General features: G+C 46.1%; 11 protein-coding genes across 11 annotated transcripts; 6 read left to right on the top strand and 5 right to left on the bottom strand.

The window, feature by feature from the left end:
* Positions 1-219: 219 nt before the first annotated feature.
* On the top strand, positions 220-2,076 carry N7533_003159 (uncharacterized protein; the record flags this gene model as incomplete). Its single annotated transcript, XM_057099809.1, has 6 exons — positions 220-418; positions 483-584; positions 645-724; positions 790-904; positions 960-1,130; positions 1,205-2,076. The coding sequence occupies 6 exons, from the start codon at positions 220-222 to the stop codon at positions 2,074-2,076; spliced, it is 1,539 nt and encodes a 512-aa protein (XP_056964945.1).
* Positions 2,077-3,034: 958 nt separating this feature from the next.
* N7533_003160 (putative GABA permease) lies at positions 3,035-5,063 on the top strand (the record flags this gene model as incomplete). Its single annotated transcript, XM_057099810.1, has 8 exons — positions 3,035-3,151; positions 3,207-3,277; positions 3,337-3,360; positions 3,425-3,514; positions 3,571-3,653; positions 3,720-4,117; positions 4,184-4,513; positions 4,587-5,063. The coding sequence occupies 8 exons, from the start codon at positions 3,035-3,037 to the stop codon at positions 5,061-5,063; spliced, it is 1,590 nt and encodes a 529-aa protein (XP_056964946.1).
* Positions 5,064-6,952: 1,889 nt separating this feature from the next.
* On the bottom strand, positions 6,953-7,298 carry N7533_003161 (uncharacterized protein; the record flags this gene model as incomplete). The annotated part of the gene is made up of 2 exons (XM_057099811.1): positions 6,953-6,979; positions 7,062-7,298. 2 exons carry the CDS (start codon positions 7,296-7,298, stop codon positions 6,953-6,955), a joined length of 264 nt encoding a protein of 87 aa, XP_056964947.1.
* Positions 7,299-12,321: 5,023 nt separating this feature from the next.
* N7533_003162 (RNA polymerase II mediator complex subunit MED27 domain-containing protein) lies at positions 12,322-13,469 on the top strand (the record flags this gene model as incomplete). The annotated part of the gene is made up of 3 exons (XM_057099812.1): positions 12,322-12,516; positions 12,612-13,244; positions 13,299-13,469. The coding sequence occupies 3 exons, from the start codon at positions 12,322-12,324 to the stop codon at positions 13,467-13,469; spliced, it is 999 nt and encodes a 332-aa protein (XP_056964948.1).
* Positions 13,470-13,563: 94 nt separating this feature from the next.
* On the bottom strand, positions 13,564-14,070 carry N7533_003163 (uncharacterized protein; the record flags this gene model as incomplete). The annotated part of the gene is made up of 1 exon (XM_057099813.1): positions 13,564-14,070. The coding sequence occupies one exon, from the start codon at positions 14,068-14,070 to the stop codon at positions 13,564-13,566; it is 507 nt and encodes a 168-aa protein (XP_056964949.1).
* A 1,208-nt stretch (positions 14,071-15,278) lies between these two features.
* On the bottom strand, positions 15,279-16,257 carry N7533_003164 (uncharacterized protein; the record flags this gene model as incomplete). Its single annotated transcript, XM_057099814.1, has 3 exons — positions 15,279-15,412; positions 15,482-16,084; positions 16,140-16,257. 3 exons carry the CDS (start codon positions 16,255-16,257, stop codon positions 15,279-15,281), a joined length of 855 nt encoding a protein of 284 aa, XP_056964950.1.
* Positions 16,258-18,115: 1,858 nt separating this feature from the next.
* Positions 18,116-18,512, top strand: N7533_003165 (uncharacterized protein; the record flags this gene model as incomplete). Its single annotated transcript, XM_057099815.1, has 2 exons — positions 18,116-18,208; positions 18,270-18,512. 2 exons carry the CDS (start codon positions 18,116-18,118, stop codon positions 18,510-18,512), a joined length of 336 nt encoding a protein of 111 aa, XP_056964951.1.
* Positions 18,513-19,240: 728 nt separating this feature from the next.
* Positions 19,241-21,075, top strand: N7533_003166 (general substrate transporter; the record flags this gene model as incomplete). The annotated part of the gene is made up of 5 exons (XM_057099816.1): positions 19,241-19,314; positions 19,427-19,578; positions 19,629-19,800; positions 19,858-20,336; positions 20,417-21,075. 5 exons carry the CDS (start codon positions 19,241-19,243, stop codon positions 21,073-21,075), a joined length of 1,536 nt encoding a protein of 511 aa, XP_056964952.1.
* Positions 21,076-21,444: 369 nt separating this feature from the next.
* Positions 21,445-21,676, bottom strand: N7533_003167 (uncharacterized protein; the record flags this gene model as incomplete). Its single annotated transcript, XM_057099817.1, has 2 exons — positions 21,445-21,617; positions 21,646-21,676. The coding sequence occupies 2 exons, from the start codon at positions 21,674-21,676 to the stop codon at positions 21,445-21,447; spliced, it is 204 nt and encodes a 67-aa protein (XP_056964953.1).
* Positions 21,677-22,469: 793 nt separating this feature from the next.
* On the top strand, positions 22,470-23,606 carry N7533_003168 (uncharacterized protein; the record flags this gene model as incomplete). Its single annotated transcript, XM_057099818.1, has 4 exons — positions 22,470-22,574; positions 22,625-22,860; positions 22,929-23,275; positions 23,344-23,606. The coding sequence occupies 4 exons, from the start codon at positions 22,470-22,472 to the stop codon at positions 23,604-23,606; spliced, it is 951 nt and encodes a 316-aa protein (XP_056964954.1).
* A 172-nt stretch (positions 23,607-23,778) lies between these two features.
* N7533_003169 (LysM peptidoglycan-binding domain-containing protein) lies at positions 23,779-24,144 on the bottom strand (the record flags this gene model as incomplete). Its single annotated transcript, XM_057099819.1, has 2 exons — positions 23,779-23,957; positions 24,012-24,144. The coding sequence occupies 2 exons, from the start codon at positions 24,142-24,144 to the stop codon at positions 23,779-23,781; spliced, it is 312 nt and encodes a 103-aa protein (XP_056964955.1).
* Between the last annotated feature and the right edge of the window lie 178 nt (positions 24,145-24,322).

The following is a 24,322-nucleotide window of genomic DNA, read 5'->3' on the forward strand; positions in this document are numbered from 1 at the left end:
AACTTTCCCGAAGAAGCTAGGCACGCTTCCCCAGCCAAGACTTAAATTTCGGTGATCCTGCGACCCTTCATCAGTTCCCATAACCTGGAGAAAGATATGGAGAAAGCGGGGGAATGCGGGGCCCCGTTTAAATATAAGAAAGATTAGCTATCCACTATGATTATTTCAAAATGTAACTTCACCCTCCGAGGTATTTCCTCTGAAACTTGAGAAAAGAAAATGGGAACCGAAACCAATCTCAGTGTCGACCAGTCCGGCAAGAATGCCGCATCTGAAGAAGTGGCCACTTTTCGCCAGGATGAAAACAAGATTCCAGAGGTGGTAGTGACTAATTTGCTTATTCCCAATCGTGATGAATTTGAGAAAAAGTTTGTCCGCAAGCTTGATCTTCGACTTTTGCCATTGATGATGTTGATCTGTATGTATTATGCGAATTGCATCATGTGTTGAATGAATCAAACACGTTGACTATTAGAAATTAGATGTTTTGAATTATCTAGATCGAAACAACATTGCAACGGCCCGTCTAGGGACGCTCGAGAAGGATCTGGGGATTCATGGCAACCAGTATAATACCATCATCAGTGAGACCTTGCCTGCATTTGTTTTCCAGTTGGAGAGAAGGTAGAGCTAATTGCTTGAAGGTTTGTTCTTTGTCGGATACATTCTCACCCAAATCCCTACGAACATGATTTTGAATAAGATGAGACCATCGCTGTTTCTAGTGAGTTAATAGTGGATTTAGTAAGATAAGACCTGAGACGAATCGTAACTAATTCTACTTACCAGCCTGCTGTGATGTGTGGATGGGCCATTGTTAGTGCGGCTACAGGAGCTGTTCAGAACTACCGAGGTCTTCTAGCTTTGCGGTTCATACTCGGTTTTGTAGAGGCACCATTTTTTCGTGAGTGATTCGATGATGTCTTTTCGTAACGAAAGCTGCTAACTCTTACATTTAGCTGGTGCATTGTTTCTCTTCTCTTCGTGGTACACAAAAAAAGAGCTAGCTGCTCGTATTTCGATCCTTTACGTTGCTGCACAAATATCAGGTGCATTCGGTGGTCTCTTGGGCAGTGCCATTATGTCGGGAATGGATGGAAAGGCCGGAATTCCTGCGTGGAGATGGCTGTGTATGTTAACACCCATGATTTCCTTATTGGTATTTACCTATCCTTGCTCCAGGGCTGACTTTCACAATATCAAGTTATCATCGAAGGGAGCGCCACAATACCTGTTGCCATTCTCGCGATATTCACTTTGCCTGATTACCCAGCGACCACGAAATGGCTTACAGATGAGGAACGTATTTTGGCTATTGCACGTCTAGCAGAAGATGCAAGTGAAAACGATAATGATGAAACAAATAGCAACTGGGAGGGGCTGAAACTCGCTTTCACTGATCCGGTTCTCTACATAATATGGCTGATGCAGCTGGGTCTCAATACTGCAGCTTGCTTTACGAACTTTTTCCCAACAATTGTTGCAACACTAGGTTATGATACCACCAAGACTTTACTACTCTCAGCACCGCCTTACATCTTCGCCGCTATTCTCAGCGTCTCCAATTCCTTCCACAGCGATCGTGTCAGCGAACGATGGTTACACATTGTTTGGCCACAAGTCTTCAGTATGATTGGATTCATCCTGAGTGCTGTGACCCTCAATGTCCCAACTCGATACATATCCACTTTCATGATGATGTCGATTTATGGCTCTTTTGGCTGTATCCTTTCTTGGGTGTCCACTTCGCTTCCGAGGCCACGCTCAAAGCGCGCGGTCGCATATGCAGTGGTCAATGCAGGATCTAATTTCGCCTCGATTTACGCCAGCTACTTCTATCCCGAATCACAAGGACCTAGGTACTGGCAAGCTAATGTAGCTAACGTTGCTTTCTCGGGGATGTGTATTTTGATGGCTACGGTGCTAAAGTTTACTCTGCGATGGAGAAATAATCGACTAGACAAAGCTGCAGATGCAGATGTGGCTGCTGGGATGGACCCAACAACCGAAGGCTCGGAGAGTCACCAGCTGGCGATGAGATGGAATTGTCATCCTATCTATCGATATATCACTTGATAAACTTGTCGGGTCTATGATATACCGTCACTAACGTAACTCAAGCTCCTTCATCTAGCAATTCTTCCGAATTCCGGAACAAATTGAGTGCTCGGGGTAGATGTATGCCAAGTCAAACATAGAACCACTCGAAATTGATATTTCAATATCATACTGCTCATACTGTACGGAGTAATCTCGTCGCGATCATCTCTTAAAGAATATGGATAAGTGGATAGTAACACACCACAATTCCTGTGCCTGGTTAGTGGCTGCATATCATGTGAAACAGTTTCACAGCCGCGAGAGAGATAGAGAGATAGAGAGAAAAGAGAGAGAGAGAGAGAAAGAGAGAGAGCAAAATGGGAGATCGTGCTCCAGTGAAGCTCAATATAAGTCTCCCTAACCTAAATAATTCGACGGAACATGAATTAATTTTGTAACTTTTTTTTTTTTCGATTCACATGCATGAACAATGAAAAAAAAAAATGAAAAACAAAAGGTGTATCCTTGCGTTTTAAAGGTGGAGCTAGGCTTTAGGGGATGTAACATCGTGAATCACCCGCCGAGGCCAAGGTTTAGGCTGATCGTGGAAGGCCTGACGGATCTCCTCAAGGAAATGGCGCATCAGGCTGGGGGATATTCTTTGGAATGCAGGGAGGTGAATACTCAGGTGGCTGGGCGATCTTGTTAGTAACGACTCTCAGTATCAACTTCCCACAACAACAAGGTAAAAAGCTCTTCAAGTTGGTGATCACATATCAAAGTTTATTTGTCTCCTATTGAGGAGACTTCGTTTAGTAGCCCATTTCGCGTGCATTAGTTAGTCTGGGCAATTAATCAACTCGTGGCCCCCCAACTTTGACATGGTTACACCATCTCTCCTTTTTTACATACACTCGCCTCGCAAAACCAGTTCGCATCCTGAGTTCCGATCGTCGCGGGATCTTAGTATTTTCCCAATTTGAGCCGGGCCGTCATGTACTCGCAGGGGCTGAAGCAAGAAAATGCGACCGAAGTGCGTGGGATTGATCTTCCCCCACTCGAGATCGACGATGCAAAATTGGCCCAGATGGGCAAGCGACCTGTGCTGAAGGTAGGAGAGCATCGATTTGCCGAATAATGCGATCAAGGTGGCTAAATAATAACAGCGAAATTTCGGGCTATGGTCGATTTTGGGATTTAGCTGTACGATTTTAATTACTTGGGAGGGAATCGTTGTGTAAGTCGAATATGCCACCGCAGCCTATTTGATGCGATCGGAAACTCACTTTATTTTAGACTATTCTTGCAGGCATATGAGAAGTTTGAGCCCCATCATTCACCATTTCACGAATTCTATGCATCCGCGTATACTGACAACTCCAAGTGGTGGGCCAGCAGGCGCTGTGTATGGTTTCATCTTCGTCTGGCTTGGTGTCGCATCCACATTTGCAGTTCTATCCGAGTTGGCGTCAATGTATCAATCAATCCCTAGAATTAAGCTGGTTTAAGTTAATGCTAACAAATCACCAGGGCTCCCACCTCAGGCGGGCAATATCACTGGTGCTCAATGCTGGCTTCAAAATCCACAATGAAAATGGTCAGCTATTTGACAGGTACGTCTATACTTTGCTCAGAATAGGAGCATAAAAGGGCTTACTCGAAAATAAAAAAACATATAGGCTGGCTTACTGTCATTGGATGGCAGGCAACGTTTGCAACCTCATGCTATCTAGTCGGCACTCTCATCCAAGGTCTCATCGCCCTGACTCATAGCAATTACCAGCCTCAAAATTGGCATGGAACACTCCTATTCTGGGCCATTGCTGTCTTCTCTCTGGCTATCAACCTGGTTGGTGGTAATTTATTGCCACGACTTGAAGTCTTCATTCTTGTGCTTCATATTTTGGGCTTCTTCGCCATCCTTATCCCTTTAGTCACGACGGCTGATCATGGGAGCGGGAATGAAGTTTTCACTGAGTTTCTTAACCTTGGGGGCTTCCCCTCGCAAGGCTTGTCATTCTTTGTTGGGATGGTCGGGTGTATATTTGCCTTTGCTGGAGGCGATGCTGCTGTTCATGTATGTTTGACCTGTCACCATATTCAAAGCCGGAAAGTTTGCTAATTTTGGAAATCAATCTGCTAGATGTCCGAGGAAATCAAAAATGCATCCACTGCTGTACCTACCTCGATCATGCTGAGCGTTCTCATCAATGGATCCCTTGGTTTTGGGATGCTGATTGCTATGCTCTTCTGTCTCGGGGACATTGAAGCTGCCCTCGATTCTCCAACAGGTTACCCATTCATGTCGATATTCCTCCAAGCCACCAGATCTGTCGCAGGCACAGCTATAATGGGCTCTATTATTACCACTATGGGTATCAGCACATCGGTTGGTATGCTGGCAACAACATCGCGTCAATTTTGGTCCTTCGCCCGCGATCGAGGTATTCCGGGCTGGCGACTCTGGAGTCAGGTAGGTTTTAATAATTGTTCAGCTTTTCTTTCAGGAAGGCCTGTCCTTGAATTATGCTCATGGTAAACCTCAGGTTCGCGGTAAAAATGCAGTGCCGGTTTATTCAATCATACTTTCAGCATGTGTTGCTTGTTTGCTTGCCCTCATCAATATTGGCTCATCGGTCGCCTTCAATGATCTCGTCGCGATGTCCATTTCTGGTCTCTACCTGTCATACATGACTGTGGCAGGCTTACTTCTCTACCGTCGCTGTACTGGAGAAATCAGTTCCGATGATGGCAGCGCTCAGACGGTGAATACAGCTGGCGCGAAGCTGGTTTGGGGGCCGTTCCACATTCCTGGTATTTGGGGCGTCCTTGTCAACATCTTTGCGCTCATCTACATGAGTATCGCGATATTTTTCAGCTTCTGGCCCCCATCTTGGCTGGTCACTGTCGATTCAATGAATTTTAGCGTTGTTGGGACGGTGGGCGTGGTACTTCTCAGTTTGATCTACTACTTTGTACGGGCACGCCACATTTATGACGGCCCTAGGGTGGAAATTCGGTAAAACCTAAGCGTTGTGAGGAGTTGATTATCTTGGGAAACCGTCTCGAATCCAGTCAAATGGCGACCTAGTTGGTCCTACTATATTTAGTTCTTTTTTGAAGTTGCACTTCCGGTGGGGAGGGTCGCGAACGAGTTTCACAAGGATCAGGATGGCTGAAACTAGTATGCTATCTGTCATGAAAGTACTAATACTAGTAGTATACCTCCAACTATTGAGATGATATTTCAAATTATGTGCAACGAGAAACAAAAACAACATTACTGTTAATTTGAAATTCACTTTACCAATTGCAAATAAACCATTTGCCAGTCACTGCCACCTCCAGATCTTCGCTGGGGTTCGGCAGTGCGGGCGGACATTCGCGGGACGGTGGATCTGCATATGGCGCCGGCGTTTCAGAATCGAGCCTATATTATTTTTAGCAGAATTCGCACTTGGAAGCCTAGTTCAGGATAGATCTGCATTTTTGGACGTGTTTTCATCGATCAACATTATTCAAAATTTAACCTAGACTTATGCAGACAACTAACTCCATAATGTGCAAAATGCCGCATGGTTGAGTCAAATTATAATTTCTCACTTCTTTTCCCGAAGCGGTTCATGCAGAATAAAACTAGATTCTTAGATATGATGATGAAATTATTGGCCAATGGGATCGATTTCTTCAATACTTGAAGTAGTATGGCCCCCAATAAGCTCGTGGTCCGACCTTTACATTCAAAGCTTATAGACTGACGTCTAAGAAAGTCGGCAGCCGCATTCGTATTCGCAGTCACGCCGCTGTTTTAGTTAATACTAGTAAATTCGCAAAATACTAGTAGAGGTGTATCCTTCTGAAATAGATTCAAGAGAGAAATTCTTATTCTCAAACCTTGGAGCTGAAGCATAAAGGTAATACTAGTAGTAGTAAATTCGAAATCATATCTAACTCCTATGGTATAAAGTGGTATATAGTACGGTAGCCCGCCCGTGGTCATTTGCCATGAATCATCCATAAAACGAGAGGAACGAGAGGAATAAGAGGAAGCAAAAATGAAAGACCAGCTTGGAAGAAAAGTATACAAGCATAATGCTGGTTTATAAGCTCCTTGAATACTGTGTAGTATCTGCCAGATCCCTTATTGACTGGACAGGGGAGGCAGTGGGATGCTTTCGGCACCAGAATTCCATGGGTAAGAGGTGGGATTTTCAAACACCTATAGAGGAGTTAGTAGAGAACATAGTTTGCTTTCTCGTTCGAGAAGTATCGATTTCGTCACGCACCATTGAATTCAAGGAAGGAAGTTGTGGGTCGATGTTTGGGGACCAGTATGAAGGACTGATCGTCTCTGGTGATTGTGGTGGAATTGATTGGGAAGATGTAAGGAAAGCATCGGGCCTGAGAACGCTGCGCAGGTATTGATCGATTATGTTCTCGAAACCGGCGGGCATTTGCGAGGCCGCACATTGTGGAGAAATAAGAGGAGCACTTGAGAGAGCTGCCTGGCCCGTATTACAATAGGAATACATGGGCTGATCATTTGTGCAAGGTCCACTGCCGCTCTGACAGCTGAAGCAGTTTGAACACGCAGCTAGAGGAGATCCCGGCGTACTCCTTGATTCCACTTGGGTGTTTTCCTCAATAGACTGGAAGATAGGTGGCAGGGAACATTCAGAAGACCCAGGTGGATATTGAGAGGGGGATGAGGCCGAGTTGTAACGAGCAGATGGTGTTCTAATCGCTGACGCTTGGGTCTCACTGCTTTCTGGTCAGCTATCACATTATTTTATTCAGCAAAATGGTCGATATACTTACTGTCTCGACATATGCTGAGCGAGGTAGTCTGAACGGTGGAACGCCTTTGAGCAACCTTCAAACGTGCATGCATAAAACCTTTTGTTTTTGTGGCTCAGCTCATGCCTCCGGCGATGCTCAGCTCTTGTAAAAATCTGTTCTTATATTAGCATGGAGATTACCAATGTATTTTTGTCCACCCGAAGATGGCCATTTTAACTTACCTTGTTACATCCAGGAAACTCGCACTCATGTACACGCTTGCCCTTTTTCGCTTTGCTCACACGGTGAGATCCCGTTGAAGAAGAAGGAGAAGGGGGGAAGCCCTGATAGCTAACACGGCCGACGTCCATCGGAGAAGAAAAAGAGCCGTTCATTGTAGACGTTGGTCCGGATGCAACGTATTGCGAGTCCATATATGGCGCCACGGAGGTCGTGAATGGAAAGTTGTATTCTGACATGTTGCAGGTAATCGACATGACTTGCACAAAAGCCTCTCAGGGATCAGGCGAAGGTAAAGCGAGATCTTATATGGTGCGACAGATGGAAGAGGGGGGACTGAAAAGGAGATTCGGCAGGATGGGACACTAGTGGGTTATTGTTGCAGGATGAGGTGCGCGATGCAATTTCAAGGGTCGAATCTTGCGGGGAACGGTCTCTATAAATGTTCTGTCATTGATCATTGAGATCGGCGGAAATGAATTAAGAATAATTTGAACTATGCACGCTCGACTGTAGATAAAAATAAAATATCTGAAACGACCGTAGAAGACCGCTGGGTGCAAGTAGGGTATCCGGAGTGCCATGCTGATCGACCACATCCGCCCCCATCTTCATGAGTTTGCGACCCCACCACCAATTTCAAGTTGTAAACTGACAGGTGGAAATCCCGTAAACTATTTCACACGCACGGAGAGGAAAAAAAACCGAACTTTTATACACTCAAATGGCAATACTATCTGAATGTTTTTATTCTACAGGCCAGCGCAGCTTTCAACGTCGCGATTTCGATAGTTCTAGATGCCAGAGCGCAACTACGGCATTTAATGGGGTAGAACTTCAGCGCTGCTTTGGGGTTTCAGGTTTGAACCAGTCGAGGAAGCAGCTGGAGTGTTGGTTTTTAGTTTTCGAGTGTATTTATTTTTATTACTTCGTGGACTTCCCAAAAAGGCTCTGAAGTGAGAAACTTACCGGATAAATCGGCGAATCAGTGCAAAAGAGAATGACAAGCCATTATGGAGCTCCCAGTCTCTTCATTAAAAGTGCCCGACCCAATGGGAAACTGAGACGAGGATTGCCCCTAGGAATAGGGTCGGTTTGGGTGGGGGCGGGATCAGGACGAATCAACCCCCGCGAGAAAACCAACTTAAACAGCTAATGTCAAAAATGACCTGCACATGGCAAGCCGTTGCGGTGAGGTTGAGGAATATGTCCGAGCTTGTTGGTTCCAGCCCTGACCCCTGACATGAGTGGGAAAAAGTGGATATCTTGAGCGGATCGAGGACTAACCAATCCTCACCTCCGTTGAAAATGAACCACTCCCTTCCAAGGTTTCCCTGTTCTCAAGTGGAGCTCTGACCGCTCGGATGAGGAGCGAGCACTGATCAGGTCCGCCCACTTCGAGTCACGATCAATGGCTTGATAGCTGCATCGGGTTAGAAGTGCGTCATGCACTTGAATCCTAGGAACCACTAGTAGTTGCATAGCGAATGGCAGAACAAAGCTATTCTCTTATTCGAGATGATCGGCGGAGAAGACTACTTTTCACCTGCAATCTCCTGTCCGACCACCCGCCCTATAATGCCCCGGCATGGTGATCAGAGGCTCTCGCTTCCCAAGTGCTCGGGTCCAGAGCTCGCTTCTACACCCTGTGCATTTTCATTCGGATGCAACACTGTTCACTATTGTTGGCCGATTCTTGATCGAGTCGGTCTCTTTCTTCACCAATTTCAATCATTCTGTACGCAACGTCATGAGCTTACTTCGTACCTGGCAATGGTATCGAGCATTATTGCACTGGATCATAAAGCCTCTCCTCATAACAACATATACAGTAAAGTGAATATTTCCTTTCCACATATGCAGTTCATACAGAGCACGGGGCACATGAGAAAGAGATGTAAATAGTTTGAGCCCAGTATGGGGTAAAGTTTCCGGCCAACCCAGATTCTTCTCGCGAATTTGAAATGCGTAAACAGCCTCCTCCACTTTGTTTTCACGCGATCTAGTATACATGTGGGGATTGTGATTGGTGGGTTCAATCTCTTCAGGTGTTCTGGGTCGGTTCATTTTGAAAATGATTCAGAACGATTCAGAACGATCGTCAGGTTGTATAATTTGATACGACTCTTCAGTGTGATTTTCATCCCACGTTGACACTTGTTCTGAGCAAAGTGTCCTCATCAGCCTCAAGCATGTGCAGGCATCTGCTTGCATATGCAATCTTATGAACTCCCAGTTCGTTCAAAGAGAGTGCTGATGGCCCCCACCTATTCCTACCTAAAATAGTAGGGTATCTTCCAAGCCAGGAAGGCCAGTGCAGCACGGGATGAATTTCACTACATTTAAGGCTCGGTGTTCTCGGTGGGTACGCTCTACTAGTAACTGGGTTGACCCATCCTCCAAATGGACTGTGCTCAACATTCTCCTAGTTAGTTGATGGCGAAATTCGTCACGTCTCACACTAAAAATATCCGCAAAATAAAGCGCGACCGGTAGAAACTTGCTTTGCGGAAAGCTCGGACCGAAAGGGATTATGTGAACCGATCTTCGTAGCTCTTCAACTTCAAATTTTTTCAATACAAAAGATTTTCTGAACACGCGGACATTCTCCGGCAGTAATCAATCCCCGCCGTTTGCCACTAGGCTTTCGTTTTAAAATGCCCAATCATATTGGATGACGCACGGGAAAACGTTCCCTCCTGTAGTATTTTTGATTAATCGAAGGATCCGACTAGTCCATACATTCTTCCCTTTTACAACATCAGGATTTAGTCTAACCAAGATTCTGGGAACCAATAAGGGCAGACCCCCAACCAACAATACCAAACCTCAGTCCAAAATCATTAGGGGGCATTCGGCTCGAAGAATCCATTTTAGGGGGTCAAGGCTCACATTCTAATTTCCGTCGTCTAGCTGCAATGCTAGTCATGGAAATCTGCCGATCAAATTATGAGAGTGCGAACTACTAGTACCTATCGTGATGCGAATTGCCCAGCTTCATCAGTTTCGGGCTGGCCCCCGGCCGAACTGGAGGATTCCAAAAATAGGCACAATAAGGACAACGCCAACCACAAACGCATGATGTGCTTCAAATTCGCAGCCTTGAGATCCTTTCATTTCCAGACCCTGTCACAGAGGTTGTAGACTAGCCACCATCGTAACATCAAGGATATAGCGCTCCTTTACCCTCACGACTCGAAGCAGCAGGCATCCGCATGCCGCATGTCCAATCAGCCTGAGTTTCAGCATCTTGGCCGCTGCAAAAGAAAGGATTTTGAATGACTCTTTCACTCGGGCACTGTATCCATAATTTCCACATACGTCATGAAAGCTGTAGAATTTGCTCAGATGACGAGAATAGAACATCAATCGACATCTACTTGGCTATTCGGAGGATGAAGGATTCACCACACTATTGCAGATCGTAGTCCATTTCTTCCTTATAATGCATGTAAGATTTGAGAACGCCACACCTGGATACTCTTGGCTGGATGGTGGATGACGCTCTGAACGTTATTCCCTGGGCGTTGCAATGCCCCAGATCGCTGGCCTAGGCTACGATCCTTATCTCTTGTCCATTTTCCCCACCAGAAATCTTGGGGGTATCATACAATTCTATTTTTGAGCATACATCTACTACTTTTTTAATTTTAATCTTGGAGCTTAACCCACTTCTAGAGATATTTCGCGAGGGGGGGGGGTTTGCATTCTCAATGGCGTCGGGGGAGTTACACACCGACATCATGTCATGGCTCTGAATTAAGCCTCACGGAGTTTGAGGCAAGTTTGCCGCAGCATGCTCGATTCTGAATAATCTCGGGATTTTGCTAACTGGCCAGGATACAGTGATGGTGTACCATGTCTGCCTTATGATAAGACCAGTATTTACTAGGGAATCCGCCATTTTTTTTTAAGTTTATCTGGTAGAAGTATTCCCTTCAATTTAAGGTGTTCTCTCACTTGGGCTGTCTACTATGTGTCGTACACAGCCTTTCTAATTTTCAAATTTGGCAATCCAAGAGATTTTTAGTTTTCAATTCCATCTTGAGCGACGGTAGTTAGTATCATACGGCTTTTTTATTCAACGATCGAGACTGATCAAATCTTCGGAAACGGATGGTCTGGATGACTCAAGATTAACCATAGTATGATATCTGTTTATTTTACGGGTTAAGCTTGGAGATGTCGCTCTGCTTATTGAATCTGTAGCAGAAAAACTGGTTCGTTATCCATACTTGGACCAACACAACTCGATGACATGCACATCCATAATCTTGGTGAACTTGAAGATCAAAGAGTTTCAGCATTCCACGTCAAGCTCACGGTGAGACTGACTATCTTAAGATAACTTGAAAAGTTTCATATGTGAGAGGCGTCTATATTGTTGCCCTTAAAGATCAGTTGAAATTGGAAAGCATCTAACAAATAAGAACTCGAAATCTCTTGGAAGGCTTCCAACAACATTAATCTACAATTCGGCATGTTGGATTGTAGATGGAGCAGAAAGTCACACCTTATTATATCCCTTCTTAAACTTCACACTAGCTGTCTTGAATGATTGAGACACAACATAATTGCCCTACCCATTTCCGCAAAATTTCCGATGAGGTGATGCAGGACGAGAGGTTCAAGTTCGAGTTGATCGTTTGTGAGGGCGGAATACTCACGGACGGTATAGTTATATTATAATATCCATCGATGTCTAGAATTCCATATAAGAAATCAAACGGTACTAGTATTAATAGACCAGGTAGTTCTACTACATGAATTTGTTACTACACATAAACAACTATACTAGTAATTTATTTGAATTCTCGGTGTAGTGAAGTATTGATATAAAGAATTTAGTGTTTATTGAACAATTACGTCAGCCACTTCATGCGCCACCGTGGCTGATTTTTGTCTTCCGCTTCTCCGCCCTGCTTCGTTCGTTCATTAACTTGGCAATAATCACCGCAATCAATTGATTTAGGAGAGCTGGGCTCATTCATCCTGCTTGGCCGTCACGTCTTCTCCTATATCACCACTCCATCCCCTCATTACAGTCGGTCTAATTTTACAGACCACCGCATAGCCATCAAACTCTCCACCTGGCCTGATATCCGTCCGTCCTTTGTTGGCTGTTCTGGTCACCAGCTAGATATTCTGTGATCGTTCTTTTCAATCTCGTGGTAGATCGGGCTTGAGGTTTATATGAGCTTGCGCCCAGATACACACGCCTCGCAGTCACCCCCTATCAGCTTCGCATTTTCGCGGCTCGTCATGTCTACTGCTCCATCTGCTTCGTTGCCCGCCTCAGGGACTACCGCACCCAATAGCGACACGACTAAATTAGAACATTCAAATCAAAAACTCCAAGATCTAGGCTCTAACAAGAGTGATACGCAACAAGTCAATTGGGAGTCTGAGCTTCAGCTTGTATCATCCCTAGCGAAACTTCAAGAACTTGAACGAAAAGTGAGTTTCGACGCCCGGTCAACCTTTATCATAGTTGGGACTTGTTTCATTTTCCCACTGTTGTTATATCGGTCGAACCAACTGACAAGTTCCAGGTCCATGAGCTACGTCAATTTCTGCCCGAGGGGCTTCTAGAACCCCTGGTTCCAGAAAAGCCTGCGCCAGACTCGCCAGCTCAGCTACGCAATGATTTAGAACAGGCGACTCGCGCCCGATTGGCCGGAATTGAGAGCTTCCAGTCTCTCTGGCGTGGCACGGAAATGAAACCCGTATGGAACCACGTGGAATCCCGCATCAAAGAGTCTAACGGCGACCTCATTCAGCCAACAGGCATGTGGGAAAAGGACTACGATGTACTACTGAAAGAGCTTATCAAGACTGGAAAGACGGAAGAAGAAAAAGTCGAGAAGGAGGAAGAACAAATTGAGCGCTCCAAGGCGCAAGCATCAGATGGAGAATGGCAAGTCGTCGTTGAGAGATTTACTCAGCGCGACATGCCCGGTATGCGTGTCGTGAAGGGACAGGATCCATTCTCGCTGTCGGCAATTCTTGCAAAGGCGGGGATGATCTTCTCAATTAAAGGCATTCAAGAGCCTGGTATACCAGGTGTCTGTGAATGGCAGGTGTCCAGTCAATCACCCCCGGGTCGATCCCCGTCGAAACTTCAACATGCCATTCAAGATTGTCTGAATTTAAGAACAAGGAAATGGGACCTTGAATTCTTACTGGTATGATGGCCGCTCTATTCTATTTTGTGAATTAGAACACTCACATTTCTACAGGACATGGTATCCTCATATGCAGACATTAAGCAAACAACATGCGTTACGTGCAACCGCTTGACCGACAATTCTGCACAGCTCCCTACCATCCGCCGGATACAATCAACCCAGCTATCGCAGAGCGATACTCGTAGATTCGCATTTGATGCACTGCACCCCTCTTGCGCTTGAAAATCCAAAAGAAATCGCAACGACTATAATGTACTCATTGAAGTGCTCCAAAGAAAAACTGCATTGCATCTATAGAAAAGGAAAACAACGAACTTTACTTCCCACAACACCTCTCATCTCTCCCAGGCCTTTTCTGGTCTTCGTGCGCCCCATAGAAAGCGTCATGCCATTCGTTTGCCGGATACAATTCCCCATTCTTATCCCAAAACCAACGAGGTATAGCATGTCGCTCTTCCTTCCCTAACACCCACTTCCCCTCAACCTTTCTCCGACCATCACAATACTCGACCCGACTCCAGGTCCCATGGTCCGGGACGGCGTATTTCCGCCTGCGAAAGTCGTATCTCTCGGCTCCACGTCGGGCCCAGCGGAACGGCGTCTCATTTGCATCCAACTCTTCCTCCCATCGCGCCCAGTTCGTTCTCAACGAGACTTTCGCATTGGTGGTTGTGCTCTTTGCAGGCCGCACGGCGCCAACGTATATATCTGGCCCTTTGTTGCGAAGCACGTCGAAGAAACGCCAGCGTTTTGGCCAGTGGGATGGGTTCCCCGGTCGTGGGTCTTTGGGCCAGATCCAGCCCAGTACTGGATCTGATGGCATTCTTTGTTTTGTTTATAATGCCAGAGATTTTGTTTCCGGGTTTCGAGGGACTTGGTGAGCCTGGGTAGAATTATCTCCCGATGATAAGTTATTGAGACAAGTTTGGACGATGCTTTGGTGCTGGTTGGAAGGGAATCAACCTTGGTTTTATATTGGTATATTTGGATTTCAATTTGACCTGCCTTTCTGTTTCCAACCTGAAGGTTGATTGCTTTCCTCTCCGCTGTCTAAACCCGAATGCGCCTTTGCTGCAGCCCCTATTGTTTTTTCTCATTCAAATTGAGATGATGGGATATGCCTAGGTCTTCATGCTGTGGTATGTAGTATCATTCATTCATTGACATCCGTTTGCATGGCAAACTTGCAAGGTTGAAGTAGAGTGTGATTGGAAAATTCTCCTTGAATCAAAATCAAACACCGCATTGTGCTGCAAAGGACCTAAAATCGGGATTTTCCGAGATAGCTCTTTTCCTGATACCTTATTTAGGTAGCAATGCTTTTGGAACTCTACTTTGAGATATTTAGATCTTGAAACATGGGATTCTAAAGGATCGTGACTGTAAGGCCCAGCTGGTAAATAATACTACCTACTTATAACTACTGGGCTCTCCTCAGTCTGATAATGAAGAAAACCTTGCTAGGATCAATTGGTACTAGGTGTTTATTCAAATTCATTCATTGGATTACTATCAAGGAGAGCCTCTTCCAACATCGGAACTATGGGAGCTGAGGAGCCTCAAAGCTCGCCCAGAAGGTACCTCCAGCTAGTGGATGTCTTGCCTGCAGAATGCCCTGCATTTCACCCGAGACATGAGCCTCAATTAAAAAGAACCCTGAAGCTCACAGATCACTACCCAGGTAGACGTTTTGTTTGTCTTTGAAATACAATCAATTAAAGCATGGTACCTAAGTACCGATCCGAAAGTACAGATTATCAAAGCCCTTTGACGGTTTTCAGCAACCGGCTGGTCACATGAAAAATATCAAATGCCAATAAAATAATATGAAATGAAAATGATGAAAAGAAGAGCCCAGAAAAGATGATTCAGTCAATACCTATGTCCGCAAAATACCAAAGAAAACGCCATTTTTCTTGCTTATTATCGTAAAATCCAGTTTCGCTTGCAAACAATGAACTCCGTTTGTGTCAAATATATCCATGAGAATGATCAATCGCTTCCGTCCCATTTCAGGGGTGAGTTTGCTCGTTAATTGAAGAGTCCCAAGCCGCCGACAAACCAAGTAAATGAAACTACCGTGATGGCGGCCATACCGACGGCAAACTTGAGACCCTGGCGTTGAACATCTGACAATGCCCCGCTGCATGTTGCGCATTTGAATTCTGTAGATTATAGCAGGTAAGCGAATGAACGGAATGAGTGACACTGAACGGGCTCCGTTAGGGACTTACCATTTAGTGGAGTGTAGCCTTGGGACAAGTACATGCCAAAGTTGTACCCGATGTTGGAGCTCAGGTGGCCTGCACTGGCAGTGTCGTCGAGGTCCTTTTCCGAATCAACGACGAACAGGGTATAGGTCGCGGAAAGGAGTGGGACGGTCTGGGTTGCGTTGGTATCCCACACGACCTTTCCTGTTTCCTTGACAGTCATGTTGTGGGTGATGGTGTAGGTGGCACTGTTCAGACTACAAGAGGCGACAACGTTCACGTGCGAGGGTGTCACGGACAGCGAGGTGTAGTTCCAGACGAAAGTCGCATTCTGTCCGATCCGGAAGTATGTTGTGGATGTACTGGCCGGGGTGATCATGGAGATGCCACCGGCACCGGCGGCAGGGTTGATCGAGATGGAAGTAGTCGCGGTTGTCTTGCTCTTCGTCTTACTGGTGCTCTTGGTGTTGGTGTTGGTGCCAGTGGTGTCGGTGTTGGTATTGGTGTCAGTGGTATCGGTGTTGGTGTCGGTAGTCTTGGCGTCCTTTCCGGTCTCGGTCTCGGAGGTGCTGTCGGAGGCAGTGGTAGAGGGGGCTGTTTCGGTCGCGGTGGTTTCGGTGGTTTTGTCTGGAATAAGAGGTTAGCTTGGACAGGGTAGACAAAGGCGAGAGGGGTTAGCTACCTGCACGCTTGTCAAGAGAATCTCTGGCAACCGCGACGTTGTTGTCCCATGACCAAGCCGAGGTGATAGTGCCCAGCAGTAGCAGGGTGCACAGAACGCTGAATACAAAGAACCGCATGGTGAACGTCGATGTCGATTTCGATGTCGGTCGTTGTCGAGGAGTCGTGGGGAGTGGCGGATTGAAGATGAGGAGAACTCAGATCCCCTGGTCGGATAAAAAAAGGCGTATCAACAAACCCCCTTGCACAGACGGATGGAGTGGAGTCGCCGAGGGAAGTGACAGAGCACCTCTGTGAGCAGCCGGTGTATCTCAGGGGCGATTCTTGCCACGAAAGGGCGTTCAGGAAAACCTTATGAGAAGGATAAGAAGAACCAGAACGCGGTGGAATGCTAGAAAATGTCACCCGGTGTCTGTTGACCAGTCTGGACCCTTAGGTCTGCAGATCACGGGAATGTGGGTTCGTCGGGGACTGGGGAGGAGTTGAGGGGCTGGTCGGGTCTTGAATGAAGGCAAACAAGAGAATCTGTCAAGCAATACAGTCAAACGAGCGACGTGAAGCAAGAGCAAGAGCAAAAGCAAAAGGACAGGTGATAGCGAGAGGATTGTTGAGGGGAAGGCAAAAGTTGAGATGAAGAGAGTCTGCCGACCTGGTGGTTTGAGATGTATTGATACGCTAAGCCCTTTTAGGACTGGCGCAATGGCAATCACTGAGACATCCCGCCTATTTTTAGTCTTCCTTCCCTGTGATAGTACATATAATGTCAGATTAGGCCAGACTTTACATTCTGCATGGTGGTAAGAAAAAAGAGAGAAGACCGAGCATTTGGTTGAGATTAACAATCCTTGATTGAAGCACTTTTTTTCAAACAGTCCCCAAACATGGCCTACGGAATAGTTAGTTACTAACTAGTATACTTACTAGATAGCCACTGTTTAGAACATTAACCAGGTCATTGGCTTTCTATTGTAGCAAATCACACTACTCAATATGGTGAATATATCAACTTGAATCTATCTCAGAAAGGCCGGGGTCGGTTACTATCTGGCACGATGTTGCTTTGCTCTTTGATCGAGTTAGACAACTACCGCCTTGTCTCAGCCATATCGGTGGGGCCTTCCAAGGTTCCTTCTTTTCTTTCTGCTGTGACTCTGTTGTGTCTCTACTGTCTGCTAGGTAGGTAGTAAAGGAGAACCTTGTGACATCCATGGATTGGATTCGAATTTAGTAGTATTCGAGTCCACTAGCATAGAGATAACCACGACCTGTGTAAATACTATAATCAACCCACCGTGACCTCGCTGCGAAATTAAAGTCACTTGGAACCAGAACATACTACTCAGAACATACTACCCGTTAGCTCAATCATGGATTAGATTTCAAGTAAGAGGCAGTAAAAAGAGTGTTGTCAAATTGTTGTTGATGTACAAAGAACTTTTCGGGCCAAGGAAAATATACGGCCGGATCTTAATATCGGCACAAACCGAGACAATCCATTCTTCTGATGTGCAATCCTTTATAGAGCAAACGAGGAGATGATATGATTCGAGAAAGAGAATAACGAGAATGATGAAGCGGTAGATCCTGTCTCGTATCCTTTATGATTCTTTGTGACCGAATTTCGCGCTTTCAATAATGTCCTGCTTGAAGACATACATCTGGACACCTCCAGGGCTTGACATATAAAATAACCTGCATGAACCGGAATAGTTAAAAATCAAGTCAGAATTTCTACTACATTCACGACTTACTATCATTCAGCAAGTTTCTGATTTTACAATGGCACCGACTTCAAACGACGGAAGTGGTTCCTTCCAAACCCCTACCGACTCATGCTAGCAGCTCGGGATGTGATACCGAGCGAGGTACTGGCACTCCTGACACCATCATAGACACGTGCAGCCTTTTTCAGAGAGAAGGTTTTCCGTGTATGTTCTTCTCTTTCAATAGAGCGGAAATGAAATCCCCAATTGCGAAATGCCCCAGTCCCAACCCCCTGGCAGTCGGGACATAGGCCGTCCTCGCACAGCGTGCGAGACCTGTGCACTGAAGCACGGAAAATGTGACCCGGTGAGCCGAAATATTCACAATCACTAACCATCTCTTGCTGATGTGAATAACCTCTGCATAGTTCCCCAAGGAACTCTACGAATTTGTTTGGAGAGCCATCAATTGCCTTCCTATAAACTTGGATCAAATGTACCATATTGTGTCTGAAATCGAGCAGCATGTTGGAGACGAAAAGCGCCAATTGGAATCCCGGAGGGCTATGATAAAATTTCAGCAGTACATTGACCAGCAGCACCATGGACAGCAGGACTATGAACAGCAGGTGAAATTCTCCGGAACATATTTCTATTTTCTTCAGTTATAGCCAACAAAATTCCTCTAGGAAAATTCTAAATTGGGGACTAAGAACTTCATGGCTTGGGCAGCTTTCCTTCAGCTTCTAGTTGAATTTGGACGCTGGTTTTCAGTATCTGCGTCGTGATTGAAATAAATGTTTTCCTTGGTTAGAAATGAAATTTCCTTTCGACGATCCAACATTCCATTTCGAGTATCTCTCACATATATCCTCAACCCGTAACTTTTTGATACGCGTTTTCGCGTTTTGTCCCTTAGTGGTTCCAACTTCCCAATCTAGACAGCCTCTGTATATGGCAGTTTAGCCGCCCGGAAAAGGGTTAACCCTAATTCCCTCCGCTTCCAATTTGGCAGCTGTAACCCTCACCAGCAAGAGCCGAGTTCGGCAGCTGCGCGTGAGTTGCCAAATGCAATGGTTGCCCCGTCGAAGTGGAGCCCATCGCCTCCTCGACGCCATCACTCTGGCCCAGATTCCGTGCTGATGGCAGCGCCCGGGGACCCCAGATTCCGGTTTCGCATGGCAGGTCCCGCCGTGGACCCTGTATCCATGGCACTTATTGGCTTGCACCACAACCTCATCGCCAGGGATGATGCAGGCTGGCTCAGGACACCACGGATCGAAGCGCGGACGACGCTTCTCATAAGCCGGCACAGTTACTTATAAGCGAGCGGCTCCCGCTTAAGCAAATAGCTGGCTTTGCAAATACTACACTTGATCTTATCGCAAGCTATTCCATCATGCGTTCTTGGTATGGTAGGGGGCGCTCCCTTCAAGCGGCTGTCACTGCTTGCTGCTTGGCGGCTTTCATTCTGTATGTGTTATTGATTATCACTCGAGTTAAGCATCTTGCTGACCTACTTCCACTCAATATACCAAGCTCAATCCTTGCGAGGTGATTGCAGGATTGTGTTTCGTATATCGAGTGGCGGGCCGAGCAGGTTTGGTTACGATCAAGGTGTTTTCAGTGGAATTGTTGGAAATGAGGACTGGATGAAGCAGTTTGGTTACCCCAATGACTCCGAGGAGGGCATCATCGTCAGCTGTTACAACCTAGGATGTTTGCTAGGATGCTTGAGTTTGTGATCCTGCATCGAAGATTGAGCGTCCACTGATAATGATGCGTAGTCAGTTTCTTCATCGGCGAATATCTCGGCCGCCGGAAGACGATTTGGTTGGCAATGGGCGTGGTAATTGTCGGTGCTGTTTTGCAAACCACTGCTTTCACGGTGCCTCATCTCATCATCGGCCGATTGGTAACGGGAGCCGGCACCGGCCTGAAGACATCGACTGTGCCGATGTAAGCCCCTTTTCTTGACCCCAGATGATCCGTGTGATGCTGACTCCTTGGTTCCAGGTATCAAGCCGAGATGTGTGATGGAAAAACACGCGGTCGCCTCATCGCTTCCGAGGTCTTATTTGTTGCCGTGGGCATTGTTGTGGCATACTGGTTCGACTTTGGCATGTCTTTTGTTGGAGGCCCCATTGCCTGGCGGCTTCCTATCGCCATGCAAATCGTCTTTGCAATTTTTGTCATCATTCTAGTATTCGGTCTTCCCGAGTCTCCTCGTTGGCTCATGAATCATGGCCAAGAGAAGGAGGCTATAGAGGTTCTCTGTGCTGTTTATGACAAACAGGAACATGAAGAATACATCGTCAACGAGCACCGAGCCATTGTTTCTGCCATTGAACTGGAGAGCAAGGCGAGCAAGAAATCTTTATTTTCAATCTTCCGCAACGATGAAGTGAAGACCGGCCAGCGAGTTCTTCTTGCTTGGGGCATGCAGCTTATGAACCAGGTTGGCGGTATTAACTTGGTGGTATATTTCGTGCCGAGTACGTCTTTGATCCACTCCTACCTAAGTATCTTCCAGTCTTGATTTCGATTTCTGAGACTGACTGGATTCTCCCAACAGCTGTTCTGAAACGAAATGTTGGCCTTGATAGCCAACTGTCGCAAATCCTCGGCGGATGCATTCAAATAATGTTTATGCTTGGTTCTCTCCTTCCAGCATTCATGCTCGATCGTATGGGCCGTCGTCGCACTATGATGATTGGCTCTTTTGGCTTGGGTGTTTGCATGATGATGGTTGCAGCGCTGTTGTCGCAGGTCGATAAACCCAACGGAACAGCGTACGCCTCCGCATCAGTATCCTTTTTCTTCCTTTTCATGCTCATCCACGGCATGTCGATTAACTCGGTACCATGGGTGTACGTACCGGAGATTCTACCCCTCGAGGCCCGTACCAGGGGCACAGCTATTGGTATCAGCTCCAACTGGCTTTGGAACTTCACCGTGGTCATGATCACGCCGGTTATCATTAATCGTCTTCAATGGAAGGCGTATCTGATCTTTATGATTACGAACTTTCTTTTCATCCCTGTCGTTTATTTCTTCTACCCCGAAACTGGAAACCTGCGCCTCGAGGATGTTGACTTGATTTTCTCTCGTGGCGGAGACCCAGTTAAGCAGGCCCGTTTAATGGCCGCCGAGATCAAAGCTCACGGCTACCTTATCTCGGAGCAGCCAGGCGATGAGAAAGAAGGGTCCAGCCTTGCAGTGGAACATGTCTAGGAGCGAACAGAAATGAAGGTTTATATGGCTTCAAGATTGACTGTTTTCTATTTGTACCCTTGGACAGAATCAACCGCAGCTAGTCATGGTCCAGCCGATTGCCTGACCAAGTCGAACATAGATGTCACTAGCAATAGATGGAACGAAATAATCATTTTTACTTGAACAAACCCGAGGGATCTTCTCCTTGAGGCATCGTTTAAAAAAGCAATATTAGATGTTTGATCTTAACAGCTTAAACTCGTAGTACTAAACCCTTCACCCCCACAGCGCCGATTCACCAACCACCATGCCATGCAACCACATCATCCGAGTCGCCCGCACGCAGAACGCAGGAACTGAAACTCAAAGGATGGAACAGCCTTGTAGTCAGGCGTTCTGTGCAGCCTTGGGAGGGTATTTCTTTCCCTCTCTCTCAACCTGAGGCTCACAAGAGCACCACTCGGACTCGGGAATCGAGTCCATCACGGAAGGAATGTGGCTTCCACAGCCCCACCAGGTGGTTTTGTCTGATACGATCAGCAAATGAATGGATGCCAGGACTGAGGTCTAGGACTCGATATGACTTACGGCAGGTAGAACACTGGGCTTTCATACACATGATGGGTGATTGATATTTTTCGGGTCAGGGGAGGAACTTGAACGCGTGTGTTTTGAGTTGGGGTTGGGGTTGGAAGGGTTCAAAGTTCGTGGGTGGTTGCTTTCCGAGGTTTATATGCTTTTTTGCAGCTTCAGCGCGGGGGCCCCTAGCCCCGGGGTATTAGTCATTCACGCCCAGAACGAACAGCAATTTTTGAACTTCACGCTTGGTCGGCGACCATATGCGATTGTGCATAAATTAACAGAAAAAATCAGTATTACCTATCTATTATTTCTAGACTGCTTCGAAGATTACTAGAACCGGAATTGATCTATATTTATCTTTGGGGAATTTGTGCCTGCAATTATTCTCGGACAAATGATAAATATGCTGTGCTCTAGAAATTCATCTCACATTTGACGAAGTTGGCGGGGTCTTTCGGCTGGACAAAGCCGAGAGATTTAAAGTGAAGCCCGAAAGCCCGATAAGGCTCGGTATCTACTTATTTTGGTTAAAAATTGCAAAAATTTACATTTGACTAATATCTGCAGGTACCTATACACAACATTTGAATAAGCAAATCCTGGATATGCTACATCAACTTTGGAAATTCAGTGGTGCTGGTCGATTAGATCTCGGGCCTTAAGACACAACGAAGCGGGGCTCCAAGCTTGCAAGATCGTGGAGAATTCACCCAACTTGCACCTTTCACATCAATGGGTAACCAGCCAGGTCACAGCACTACATTGCCACACGGTTTTGACTTGATTACATTAGATTATTTCATCTCTAATTTACATTGAGATTCATCGCTATGACTACTGTCGCCGTGGCCGGAGGTACCGGAGGTGTGGGTAAAACTCTTGTGGAAACCCTTGAGCAACAATCCAAGTTTCGCGTCGTCGTGCTGTCACGCAATGTGAGTGATCTTCACAAATAATGTCAAATGCAAGCTTGCTGATGAACCAGAAGCAAACGAAAGAGAAACCTGCGACCGACACCTCCTATGTGCAAATTGATTACAATGATATTCCGGCACTTACAAGACAACTTGAGCTCTACAAGATTCACACCATCATCTCCGCAATCGGTCTTATCTCCGAAGAAACCAGCAATTCTCAAATGAATCTCATAGAAGCAGCAGAAAACTCAAAAGTAACGGAGCGATTCATTCCTAGCGAATATTCATTTATTCAAACGGCCGAGTGAGTGCAACACCTAACAGGAGTATCCATCCAGATACAATAACTAATCGCCGTATCCGTCTGAACAGCCTTCTTCCGATTGATCCTAGTATACAATTCTGGCTCGATGCAGCGAATCGGTTAAAAGGTAGCTCGCTCAAGTACACCCGAGTTATCCCCGGTTTCTTCATGGACTACTGGGGAATGCCACATGTCAAAACCAATCTTCAGCCATACAGGTTCGGTATTGACATTTCGAGCCGCATAGCTGCCATCCCTGGAGACGGGAACGATGTGATATGTATGACCTACACATACGACATGGCTCAGTATATGATCAAAGCACTTGATCTTGACGAGTGGCCGGAATTCAGCGTCGTTGTTGGGGATCAAATCACCTATAACCAAATTTTGGCAATCGTCGAGAATATTCTCGGTGAGTGATATGCCATTATTCAGAGCATTCTTATGTCTCGGATGTATATTAATGGGGTCATCAAATAGGGGGAAAATTCCAGGTGACTTACGACAGCGTCGACCAGATCGCAGTGGGAAATGTGACCAACCCGCCCATGCCGAGCGATGTGGATTACTCACAAGAGGAGATTACAGAGGTCACTGCTCTAGTCAGTCGTCTTACGGTGAACGGAGTCTTTGAATTGCCAAAGGAGAACCGACTGAATGACAAATTTCCCGACATCCAGCCCATTACGATGAAGAAGCTTTTGGAGGACTCTTGGGGAGGAGCCAATATTCACCTCAAATAGATTAATTAGATACTTCCAAGCATCCACAATGAACGACAATACTCGATAAGTCCCAAAGAAGCCTCCGAGATTACACATCATTAATGGAGAACATTACTTCCAAGCAGTTTGCCAACGTGTGTGCTCCTTGTCGAAAACCCCCCCGTTTGTGGGTTGATAGCCGCAGATGATCCTAGCATGTAGTAGGGTAGGCAACCCCCACACAGATATTTCGGCCGGGAATGAGGTTCGTGCAGTGCTGGTTGATATTGGGGTTCCAGCAAAGAAGTTGATTAATGGTGAAAGTATTCTTGCTTTGGGTGATTATGTCCCAGCAGGTGTCACCAATTTGAACCTCATAAAAAAGGTCGCCTTTTTGTTTTACATATTAGCGTCATGAAAGTTTTCTGGGATTCTTTGACTTACAAGCGGGATTCATTTGAAGCTTGTCCTGTGTCGAGACCTTGGATGTTGGAACAGTATGTTCCAGTGGAGCGGCCGCGCTCAAAGATGCAAGGCCTAGGCCCCAAATGATAATGCTGGAGTAGAATGCGGGCATTTTGGTATTTGGTCGAGAAATTTGATTAGCGAATGTGAGTCTTTAGATTGTGGAATTGGAAGAAATAAGTTCTACCTGGCTGTGACCACGGGTATTTATATCCAAGTTCTATTCAAGTTCCCTCCAGTAAATCACAAGGCTAGATATAACTTCGGGTGATAGCGTAGTGGCTTGAGAC

The sequence above is a fragment of the Penicillium manginii genome, assembly GCF_028828005.1.
Source record: "Penicillium manginii strain IBT 31320 chromosome Unknown utg000002l:1.0-5564898.0:1.0-5567710.0, whole genome shotgun sequence".
NCBI lineage: Eukaryota > Fungi > Ascomycota > Eurotiomycetes > Eurotiales > Aspergillaceae > Penicillium > Penicillium manginii.